Below are 12,581 nucleotides of genomic sequence, written 5' to 3'. Positions count from 1 at the left end.
CCCGAGTAACTGGAAACTTTTTATAATGATTGATGTTTCTCGATTCCATAAGGAAGCTTACATCACAAATCCAAAGATGGATCTGGAGGCCAACTTTCTTATTTGTGTATATCTATCTTTAATTTTAGTAATTAACAGGCTATTTCCTATAAATGCAGCATAATATTTCTACACACTAAATACTTGCAACATGTAAGGTCCACCTAAGTCTAGCCTTTTTTATTTAAGCCTAGTCCAATATTTAAGTTATTAACCTAATTTACTAGTCAATTATGTACAAGGCCTATTTAGTCTAGCTTAATTATAAGTTATGCTTTAATGACCAAGCCTGTTAAGCCTAATTAACTATTTTTTATATGGAGGCCCATTTCAACGACACTAAATCTAATATGGCCCAATTTTTAATCTAACTAAGCATGGCAAAACCTACTAAGTCTATGCAGATTTTAGGTTCAAGCCCAATTACCATCTTAATTAAGCTAATACTATAGTTTTCATGCCAGATCCAGTTTTGCAGCCTAAGTCTATGTGCCCCATTTTAGTTAATCAATCATGTTACACTTATTTAATCATACAGTAAGTAAAAATAAGAAAAATAAGGTGCAGAAAATAAATCTAGCTATTACAACCTGCCTACAACTAAAAAGGAAAAGAAAAACACTTAACTTAACTAATACATAAAAAATTCACAAATAGCCAAAATTTAGAGTTTTGGAGTGCAGAGTCGATCGGTTCTAGAGCTTTGGCAGATGATTTTTTATAGTTCTTTCCTCGATCCAATGCCTCAAAGTCAATTACACATGCACAAGAAATGTGAAATCAATTAAAACATGCAAAATCAAATGGAAAACATAAAAAGAACATAAATCAACTAAGAAAACCCTAAACAGAACATGCAAACCTTAAAATACCTAAACTAGCAGTAAACAAGAAATGGCTAAATATCATATTTTAATTATGCAATTTCTAAAACATTTAACAATCAAATCATTAAAGAATTATAGATCTAATCTACCATCCTAATCATGTTACTAATAGTTAAAGGAAATAGAACAATTAAAACCCTACATGTTCCCTTTATTATATTCAATTCCTAAGAAGTTCTTACACAAATAAGAAAGTTGGCTTCCGGATCCATCTTTCGATATGGCGAAACTTCCTTGTGGAGCATAGTATGCTACTCAATTAGAAAAAGTGTCTCGTAAAATTACTCGGGTAGTGATTTCCATCTTCGCGCTAGTGTTTGTGACTAGTTAGCATGTCACTATTAAGTTGAAAAGTCTTGCAGTGCTGTAATAGCTAGAGACACTTGGATGCGTGCCCAAAACCATTGCCCATACCTCCCTTAAACTATTTTGCTATAATAACATCAGATTTCTTTTTAATAATAAATAATAATAATGATGATGATGATGATAATAATAATAATAATAATAATAATAATAATAATAATAATATTCTTATTATTATTATTATATATACACACTTGATCATTATTTCATAATATGTCAATACAAATTAGCCAATAATTAATATGAATTAGGTTCATCATATATTTTAAAAATAAAAATGTGCATAATAAGATTAATTAAAAAAAATGAAGCTTAACTTATTTAATTAAAATCACAAAGCTATTTTTAAAAAAAATCAAAATTAAGAAAATATAATTATTTATGAAATTAATGAATTAATTAGTACTTGTCTTACTCGATTAATAAAATAATTTGTTAAGTGCTCAATTTTAATGTCAAAAATACTTATTTATCAAAACACCCCTAAAATAAAATAAAATAAAATAAAAATAAAATTATAAAGTTATTGTATTATAGATGATGAGATGATTGTTTAGTAAACCCTCAGATTGTCATCATATTATGTGAACCCTCGTGTTTCAAGAGTAGTGGAGGAAGTTGATCCAAAGATGGGGCGAGAATCTAGAGTGTTTTAGAGTTTGTGTTTGTTTCTGGAAATCACAGTATGTTTGCCAACTTGCGGAACTCAGAATTGCCAACCCCTGGCTTAGGGTTTCCTTTTCTATATTATAGAGAAAGTGGAGGAAATCCTAGAAGCTAGGATAATCATCCCTTTAGATATCGATAATTTCAACGAGTTATTGATAATTAAAGAAATTTATTGAAACCCTTTCATTGAACGATAAATATAGATTTTAAATCATTTAGGATAATTATCGATAAATATCTATTTAAATATAAAAATTAAGTAAAAGCTAGATAATTATCAAAAAGAATATTCTAGAGATGACATTTTTATAATTATTGACGTTTAAAAGCGAAAAACGAAGTGAAAATCCGAGACTTAGGTCAATCGGCACTGTGAGAGCCGATTGGCTCCTACGTATAACCAATTGACTCTAGGTTGATTAATTTCATGAGTTTTTACAATTAGTCACTATGTTTAGTAATTTATTCAATTTTGATTCTAAAATTTAAATTCTTTATCAATTTAGGTTATTTGATTTCAAAAAGTGATATTTAGCTCAATTTACCTATAATTCTGACTAGATTTTGATTTTTCTCAATTCTGTAAAGTCCGAGAGGAACAACAACTTTCATCATCGGATTTTTTATAATTTTCTCAATATTCAGATTTTAAAAATAGGTGCTTATAATAATTTCAGTCTCACATTATTTAAGATTTGAATTGTTAAAAATCTTTATAGTAATTTTAGTGTGGGCAGATTAGACGAGTCTTATATGGCTTGACCCTACTTTTGTCATCTCTAGGGCAAAAACGTGATCTGATTAATTTGGACTTCAGCTTGATTAATTTGGACTTCAGCTAAAAGTACATGGGGCAAATGAGCTTTCGTCGAATCCAGAACAGGTAACCGGAAGAAGACAAAAAGATACGGTTGGCGCATTACGCACCACGTGTATTTTAAGATAAAAGCACTGGGTCTTTCCTTTTCCTTCTTCACCTGTAAGTAGTTTCGAAGGCCTTTAGGGTTTCCACTGTGTGCTCTCGGTGTCAGATCCACACACATACTCTCTCCCTTTCGGGTATCATTAAATTCTTATCTTCAATACTGTTCTTCTCTTTCTTTATGTCATCTGTTTTAATTTTTTGATGAATTGATGATATGTTCAACTGCAGAGTTAGAAATTGGGTGATTTTTATTCTATTTCTGAGATAATTGGGATCCAATATTATGAATCTTAATTATGCCTTCTGTGATGTTTCCGTTTATTTGATTTTGACTTGTCTGAGAAATTACATATCTACATTAACTTTTTTTTCTTAAGGCTAAACTCTCATGGGTTACATTAAGGTTTAGCCCTCGTTAAAGAAAAACAATTAGCAGAAACCAATATTTGTGGCTTCAGATTTTTTTATTAAGAGTATTGGGGTTAACTTTGTAATTTGACCTTCACTTTTATGTTTGATTTTAGCTTCATGAAGCTCTTTTGAATAGCCATTTTAAATTCTATCAATTTCATTAATTTTTATGGTATTTTTGAAGTTACCATGGACTGCGTATGACTATGGGAACTGATAATAAAACTTTAGGAACCAATGAATTTTTTCTTTCTTCTCTCTTATCATGTGTTGCTATGGCTTTCAATCTTTTTTGTGGTTGATTTTTATGTTGCCAAGGAGCACTCAGCTTATTCTGGTACCAACTACTTTTAGAGTGATTGTGCTCCTCTGCATAGCACTTGACATTTTCAGAGGTTTGTAATTAATGTATCCATGCTTCTTAGTTGACATTTTCAGAGTTAGTTGAACCCAATATATCCAATCTCCAAGCTCCACAACTCTAGGGTTTGATCTCCAATTTCATTAAACCTGTGATAGTGCTACTGGGGTCTCAGTCCTTATTGATACACCCTTGCTACCCACTATACTAATTAATCTTCAACCCAGCTGTTATTTTGAGATTATGTTAAAGAATGAAAAACTCCATGATCTTGCTTTGCATTTCCAGGGACACTATAAAGTGCAACTAAGAGAAGCTACTTGCACTTTATCCAGAATTCTTCTTTTTGGTCATTTTGAATTTGGGTTTTTATTCTTTACAATGTGCATAAAGTGTCAATAAGAGTAAAGAAGCTAGTTGAGTTCCACTCAGTTCGTCCATTTTTGCTGCTTTTTTCTCAAACTTTGTTAAGTATGGGCTGTTTGAGGAATGTATATCAGTCTTTTCTTGCTCTATAGAGAAAAGGTGAATCTGCTGTCTATTGAATGCAGTTTCAAATCTACTGCATGTTGTTAAGAATAAAGAGTGGTTTCTTCCTTGTTTCTCTCTCTATGCTTGAAGTTAGTTGATTATCAGGATAATATAGCATGGTCCTGCACACATTTTGAAATATGTGCTTATATATCCTTTGATTACGTAAACAGTTGGCCAGAAAAATGTGTTTTATGTGCAAGCATGAAATTCGGGCGTATGTGTCTTCTCAGTTTTGATTTTGAAGCTGTCTGCCATTGCTTAGTATGAATTGCATGATAGCATGTGTTTTATGTTCTAATTTACAATGCTTTAGATACACTTTTTAAATTTGTAGGTAGGTTTGGAATCCTGTAAGAGCTAATTTTTTCTTGTATGATTAGGATTTGGGGACTATGATCAAACTGATTTTTAACTGTAACTTCACTCTATGTTTGTGTGTATATATATATATATATATATCTAATGTCTAATGTATATATTGATGTGGTTTGCAGATTGTTTCATAGTGTCGTTGATGGCAGTTTAAAGTCTGAGTGCTGGTGACAAGAGTTGGTATAGTACCTTGAGATTTCGTGGAGGGAGGAGAAGAGAGAATGTCAAGTGGCAGAAATACGCACTGGTGTTACAGCTGCAGGCGGCCAGTTCGTCTGCGAGGGCGAGATGCAGTTTGCCCCTATTGTACTGGAGGATTTGTTCAAGAACTTGATGATATGGTGCAATTCAATCCACTGGATTTCTTTGGATTGGATAATGATGATGACCGTGAGCAAAGATATGGGCTCATGGAAGCGTTTTCAGCTTTTATGAGGCATCGATTGGCACAAAGAAGCCATGACACCAGAATGAGATCAGATTCAATTCCAGAACCTACACCAGGGTTTGGTCCATTGTTGATATTTGGCGGCCAAATTCCCTTTAGGTTGTCTGGAAATGGTGGGTTTGAAGCTCTCTTTCCTGGAGCTCCTGGATTTGCATTTACACGAGGTAATACTGGTGATTATTTTATAGGCCCTGGATTGGAAGAACTATTCGAACAGCTTTCTGCTAATGATCGCCGTGGTCCTCCCCCAGCATCCAGTTCATCAATTGATGCAATGCCCACCATTAAGATCACCCAGAGGCATCTTCGTACTGATTCACACTGTCCAGTATGCAAAGACAAATTTGAGTTGGGAAGTGAAGCTAGGCAGATGCCATGTAACCACATGTACCACTCAGACTGCATAGTCCCGTGGCTAGTCCAGCATAACTCGTGCCCTGTCTGTCGTCAGGAGCTACCACCGCAAGGATCAAGTGGTAGCAGTAGTTACCAAAGCTCAAGTTCTCGAAGCGGAAACAACCATTACAATGGAAGAGAGAATGTCAGGGAAGGAAGACGGAACCCATTGTCTTATTTGTGGCCATTCCGCACATCTACTTCCAGTTCTAACAATGATGGGTCTACCGGAAGCAGTTCAGCCACCGTACATGAAAATAACCATCATCAAACGGGGTATTCAGGATGGCCTTTTGACTAGCACTTTAATATTTACAAAAAAAAAAAAAAAGCAATGGATATTTCTTTGCGTTCTGTCGTCATAAATTAGCATCTCCATTGCTTGAGCAAATTGCTTGGAGTGGTTGAAGACCATGAAGTTTTAAAGTCTTGAGTCTCTTGTTTGAAGTGATCGAGTCTTTTTGGTGTTTACTCTGCAGCTTCATAATGTAAATGACATTTTCTATGCTATGCATTTCTGCTTGTGAATACATAATAGGGCTTATGGTTGTTGATCTGGATTGCTTTTGGTTTTTATTTGGTTACCAAAACTAGAATATTTGTGCTCATTTTCCACTATAGTTTGGTAAAGCTGGCAAGCGCCTTGGCTTCAGTTCAGTTTCTGATGGAGGAAATGCGCTTTGGCTGCAGTAGGGAATGATCTTCTTAGCTTAGTATTAGCAATGAGTTGGAATATGAAATTAGAGTGAAATTTATATCTCATTTGTAAAACGATGCAGATTGGAGCACATCAAGGGGTTGGATGACACATCAATTAGTTACTAGTGACAGAACAGTAACTCATTTGTCCTTTTATCTACATTTTCTCCATTATCTCTCTTTCCCGAGGTCGAAGTTTCTCTAGCAAAAGGCAATGCAGCCTTCCAGATCCCCTTTGTCCCGCCAGCGAAATGTCTAATTGGTCATGTGATTTTATCCAGTCGCTGCTCCTACTTGCCAACTCTCCAACCGAGAGGATTTCTAGTCCTCTTTTTGTAATTGTTTGATTCGCTTATTTCACTTGTTAGAAAGTTGTTCAGCTTTAAAGCGGGTGAAGTTTTTTCTTATATTTATACAGATTTTATATATAACAGAAGTCGCTCACAATTGGATAAAAAAGTTTAGCACTTGTTAGAATTCAATACTTAAATATAAATAGAATTAAAATGCAATCTTTAGGTCCCACCATGTACTAAGCTTTATTGAGTTCGGATGCAGGATTTAAATTTGAATTTTCACTTTTTTTCCCAGTTCTTACCATCTAATTTCTTAAGTGTTTAAGTGGAAAAGAGTGACACATTAAGTGTTTATGTACTTATATTTATATTCATTGCCGTATATTAATAGGACTTAACACGTGAGTTGTTTTATATTTTTATTTTTCGTCATATTTAAACTAGTCTAATGTGTCACTTTCTTATATCAATTAAATATAAAAAAAATCACATGATATTTAGACCTTATTATTTTGTAGTTTATACTTTATTTCTCACATTATTGAACAAAAAATTAAATTAATAAATAAATTATAAAATATCACATAGCAACTAAGTATACTATACTATAAGTGATTCATCTTAAAGACTTGAATAGCCTTATATCTAGAAAAGATAGTCAATGGTAAATAAAATTAGAATGAGTGTTTGTAATTTAATATTTTTAGAGTCAAGATCTCTTATCTTAAAGAGTAATTTTTCTATAAAAAAAACTCTTATCTATGAATTCAAAACGTTATATAAAATACTTGGAATTTAAATATCAATAATATTATTTTGTGTGGTTTAGATTTATTGTGAGCATGCCACATATGTGAGGTATACAAACCCTTAAAATTGAGTTGCATTTTTTTACTCATATAATTATACTAATTATGAATCTCTAAGCTCATTTACCGCCATTTATTTGGATTCTAATTGAACACTGATGAAAATAGTGTGTTTGATGTAGAAATATTAAATTGAAAATAAAAATTAAAAATTTTGATTGAGAGAAAATTGCATTGCATTAATAATAATTTGAAAATTAAAATAACGATTCAGAATTTAAATAACAAGATTTGTATTAGAAAAGTAATGGAACTGAAATAAACAAAACTTAACAAATTAGAAATGCTGAATGATGGAAGAATTTACTATAGATTTTGTCTTGTCATTGTTGAGTCCGAGTGTTCAGTTTGTTATACTCTATTTTACCTTCCTCTTTTATTTTATAATCTCAAATTAATTGCATGTTGGGGATGTAACCATTGAAATCGTGACCTATCTTTTAGTAACTAGAGCACTAATATCTCAACTTGTTAGAGAGTTACTTTGAAAGATGTTTTTTTGGAACTAAGAGGAGGGGTTGATTGGTGACTTCAAATTACGAAAACTGAAATTGTCAAACACAAGGATCATAAAGATAGAATGATACAAGTAAAGGGGATAGAGAGATTGAAACAAGGAATATATAGTGGTTTGAGCAATCTTCCCTAACGTTGACTTTTCAAGATCACACTTGAGCATTTCACTATAATCAATACCGTGATTACAATTCTTAGGTGTTAGCAAGCTCACTCTACAACTTGGTATTTTGTCAAACTAATACTAAACCTCTTTCAATAGTAATTCAATATCATACTAACTCCCTTAACCCTTGAGTTTTAAAGCAAACTCAACAACCATTTTCTTGTGTTTTTTATCTTATGCTTAGACAACAACCCTTTAGCTTGTGTTTTATTTTTGGGCTCACACAACAACCCTTTACAAGTTTAGTTGAATGGAAGAGTTCAAATTAATACACTACACAAAGAAAAAATTAAGTGCATAAAGTTGAGAAATGAATTTGTAAGAGCACTAAAGAATTCACACACTTATGTCCTAAGACTTTAGGGAGGGTATTATATGTATACCAGCTCCATAGAACTCGCTTCAAATAGCCCATAGCTTATTAAATACAAATATAGGTGGCTTGGCAAGAAGTACCTTTCTACCTTCAGACTCCCTCTTGCTCTTTTATTATAGTCGTTGAAACTCCAATGGCTTCTGGCACGTGGCACAACTTTATAGGATGACGGCTCAATAGTCACTAACTTAGCATTAAATGTGAATGCTGCCCGCCGCTCTAAAAATGCCCTTGTGCTTGATTTGTCCGTGCTTAGAAGCGCGCTCGCGCTCAAGGTTGTGGGACTCTTTGCCAAAAGTTGCTCAATCCTTAATTTACAAGTGCCCTCGCCCTTCAAAAACGCCCTTGCACTTCTTAAGAAGAAGACTCTTTGGTTGCTAAGTGTCTTGATATAGTTGGGAGGCTTCCAAGTGTTATATACACATGGATGGTACGTTTGACCAGATGAAAAGCGCTCCAATGCTTTAAAGGTTTTCACAAAATAAATTTGAAAAGCTTAAAGCCCTTTTCTCCAATATTTGAACATTTAGAGCACTATCATATAAACATACAAGGAAACAATTAACAACACTCAATTTGGGTGTTAACATCAAAATAAAGATTAATTGACCCTTAGGTCAACAATCTCTCCTTTTCCTGTTTTGAAAATCAAATTGACTACATAGATAAAATTAAGTGAATAGTAATGCAATTGATTGAATAGTAAATAAGTTTAAAGTTTGAGAATAAGCACTCCCTCTTAATCTAAGTAAGTTTGATTTGAGGATACAATAATGTTCTAACATGTGTGCTTGCTTACGTACTTGATTCTCTCCCCCTTAATGTTATACTTAATTTACATTGTTAATTAAGCTTTTGAATTTAATATTTATTATCTTCCCTTTATTGTCTCTGTTTTATCATCTCACCCCCTTTTTCTTTTTGCACCACTATCTCTCTCAAGTATCTCTCTTTAAAATCTCATAATTCTCTCTCTCTTTCGCTTGCTTTTCTTTTTCTTCTGTTTTATCTCTCCTCTTAAGAAAAATTTAAAAATAAAAAAGACCAATAAAAGGACAAATAAGTAAGAGAAAGATAGGACAAGCAAATTGGAAAGAAGTGAGCATAAAAGAAATTAAATAAACTCATTGTCATTAAAAAGAATAAACAAGATACAAAGAGATACATGATCAAGCAAGGACCTATGCATGATTTAGGAAAGCAATAAAAGAAAATTGAAGAATAACAAGATTTTACAAGAAGGAAAGTCAATCTTCTTCTTCTTCTTCTTCCTTTTTCTCTTTCATAGGTGCCTTGCATATAGATGAAGTTATACCACTACTAGTGCCAACTTGAGTAGGAGTAGCTATCTCTTCTTTATCTTCCTCTTCCTCTTTCCAATCTTCAATGTTTTATGAGAGAATCTTGTGAAATTTTTAAACTTTCATAAGACTCACATGTAAGTGATAGAAGTAATTCCAAATTTGCTCCATCTTCTTAAGAACTTTATCTTCAAACGAAAGAAAAGCTTGATCCATAAAAGTAGAATAAGTAGGCTCCCTAGGAGTTTTATCATCCTTTTTTCTCTTCTTTCTATCATTCACATACTCACCAATCAAAAGAAAAAACTCTCCATCTATTTCCCATTATAGGGCTTAATCTAATGAGCCTAGCATGTTTAAAGAGGGAAAGTCCTAAGGAAAAAAGGGCAATTAGTGGAGTGAGGAAAGTTTTACTTAAAGGAGTTAGAAGTTTAAAGTGTTTAGCAATTTTTATTACATGAGAGAAAATAAGAATGACACCTTTTGAATGTTTCTAAAGTGGAGGAGATGATCAAGAAAGAATTTTGAAGTGAGAATCCTCTTATCACTGATCACTGCATATTAAGAACACTAGGTCCTTTTGAGGAATCTTCTTAACTCCATTCTATGCACTATGTAATGAGAAATGGATTTGAGGTCTTTAGAAAGAAAGTTTTTCGGTGTAGGTTTGTTTGGTGGAGATTTGTCTCCAAATTAAGGAAATTTAAGGATTCATATATACCATGTTTTCAATGATTCTTATAGGCCTTTTCTTTTTAAACCTAAAGATAGAGAAAATTTAGTTCTTGAAAGTGAATATTCCTCCCCAAACATCCTAAAGTCTATCCTATAGCAATTCTCCACATCCCCTTTTTTGTTAATCAGCAAAGAAGAGAGAAATTACTTAGTGAGCTTTTTATAACCCTTATCAAGAGCTTGGGGTAGAAGAAATGGTTGAAGGCCTACATTTTCAAAAAGAGTATTCACTTCTTGATCAATACCTAACTCTATAAGAGCTTCTTCATTAAAGAATCTTATAGCTTGGACTTCTTTTCTTTCAATGGTTATAAACTTGATTCTTTCTTCATCACTCACACCTTTCATCCTTTCTTACATGGTTTGAAAGGAAGGTGCACTCCTACCACTAGTCTTTCTTGGACCCATTTGGTTGAAGAAGAAGATGTTTGAAATTCAAGTACAAAGGAGAGATTTTTGGAATATTGGAAGTATAAATTAGCAAAAGTGGTAAAAACCTTTAAAATGGGTCTTATATAGACCTTGGAGAGGAAGGAAAATGTTAAAAAATGACTATATTTCCTTTAATTGTCTTCTTGGAAAACTGTGTAACGGCTATATTTTTGCAAATATCGAGTGAAAGTGCAGTTGTGCAATTCAAAACTATGTCATAATGACTATTTTAAAGCAAAAATGTGATCGCGCTTTTTTATGTCGTGAGCGCGCTTTTGAGGTCAGTTTCCAACCTATTGGAGACTGTTAAGAACCTCCAAGGATTAGAACCACGAACCCTAATGATTATGAACCCGTGAATTACTATCTTAGAAACCCAAGAACAAATTAAGTTTCAAAATCCAAGAACCGCTTAAATCAGATTGCAAGGTATGGTTGATCAAGATCAGAACCTAAATAAAACTAAGTTCTTTAAACCCTAACCCTTAACACGCCACAAGGATAGATCAATTCCTTGATAAGTGGTTTATGCATTCAACAAGAATTCAAGAATTCAAGCAAATATGCAAAGGAAACAACTACTATAATTTTATCAAAATTCGAATCCCTCAAAACACAACTTAAGGGGCGTTTTTATAGCCACCTAACATAAGAAACCCTAGTAAAACTATTAACCCTAGCTGCCACATAAGAAAAATAGGCAATAACATTGTTCTGAACTTAAATAAGAGATTTCAGCCCAAATATTAGCCCACATTGGTCTTCATGTATTTGGACTTGCAAAACATTAAATAAAGCCCATTCAAATGTGTCTTTACTTGGGCCTATCCTAGCATGACCAATTGAGCTTCCTTGACTAGCCCAATCTTGCATATAGCCAATTAAGGCTTCTTATAGCTTCTTGGACCTTGACCTTGTAATTGGGCCTTGTAGCATGCTCAATGGATCCTTAGCTTTATCTTTGGTTTTCTTGTTGTCCTTTTGATGGCTGCTACTCGTGTTAGCTACAATCTAAGGCAGTGTACCTATCAATGCAGTCTAGCACTAATGGCGAGTATCAAGGTCGTATTCCTCAGGAAAGTGAAAGCCTAGAGTTACTCCTTTGTTCTTTGTTATATTAACCTAAAATGGATAATGAATAAATTCTAAACTAACTATTAACTACAAGCTAAGTTCTGAGGGAGATGCAGGAGTAATTGATAAATGAAATAATCTAGACAAGAAGACAGACCCAAAGGAAATCTAAACTAGTTGGCAACCGAACAAAAGATAAAGGATCGGTGAGTCTAATTATGCTACCCGTGGATGAATTCTTAACCGAATTCGGTTTCTCTCTCGAGATAACCGAATTCCTAAACCTAATAACCTAAAGTTGGAATCTCTTCCTAACGATTGATTCTTAAATTAGCATTAAGCTTTAATCCGCCTCTATTAAGCTTTGTTAATTCTTAATCCGGCTAGTTAATTATCCTTATTTCTAAGCGATTATTAACCAGTTCTTGCTATTCAAAATTCCAATTGCCAAATGGACTTCTCAATCACACAAAGCAATCTAAACACACAATTCACAACGTCTCATGAATAATGATTATCTTATTAATACTGAAAACAAGAAGAATACAAAACCAACTCAACAATCCAACAATATAATATCAAGCCAACATAGTAAAGAAATCCCAATGGATTAAATCAGTCTAGCTAAACATGTTCATATTTAAAACAATCTAGGAAATCAATTACAATGAAAGAATAATGAAAATAAAACATGTACACCCTTTTCTCT

At 33.1% G+C, this 12,581-nt stretch overlaps 1 protein-coding gene across 1 annotated transcript; it reads left to right on the top strand.

The window, feature by feature from the left end:
* The first annotated feature begins 2,866 nt into the window (after positions 1–2,866).
* On the top strand, positions 2,867–5,964 carry LOC107261677 (probable E3 ubiquitin-protein ligase RHC1A). The gene is made up of 2 exons (XM_015722594.3): positions 2,867–3,020; positions 4,687–5,964. The coding sequence occupies exon 2, from the start codon at positions 4,786–4,788 to the stop codon at positions 5,707–5,709; it is 924 nt and encodes a 307-aa protein (XP_015578080.1). The 5' UTR covers positions 2,867–3,020; positions 4,687–4,785; the 3' UTR covers positions 5,710–5,964.
* The last annotated feature ends 6,617 nt before the right edge of the window (positions 5,965–12,581 follow it).

This window comes from Ricinus communis, chromosome 10 (genome assembly GCF_019578655.1).
Source record: "Ricinus communis isolate WT05 ecotype wild-type chromosome 10, ASM1957865v1, whole genome shotgun sequence".
Classification (NCBI taxonomy): domain Eukaryota; kingdom Viridiplantae; phylum Streptophyta; class Magnoliopsida; order Malpighiales; family Euphorbiaceae; genus Ricinus; species Ricinus communis.
Note: the sequence above shows the minus strand (reverse complement) of the source record. Positions and strands in the feature narration are given on the sequence as shown.

Excerpts from the sequence above, each read along its gene's own strand:
- LOC107261677 (XM_015722594.3), top strand. The coding sequence starts at position 4,786 with ATGTCAAGTGGCAGAAATACGCACTGGTGTTACAGCTGCAGGCGGCCA.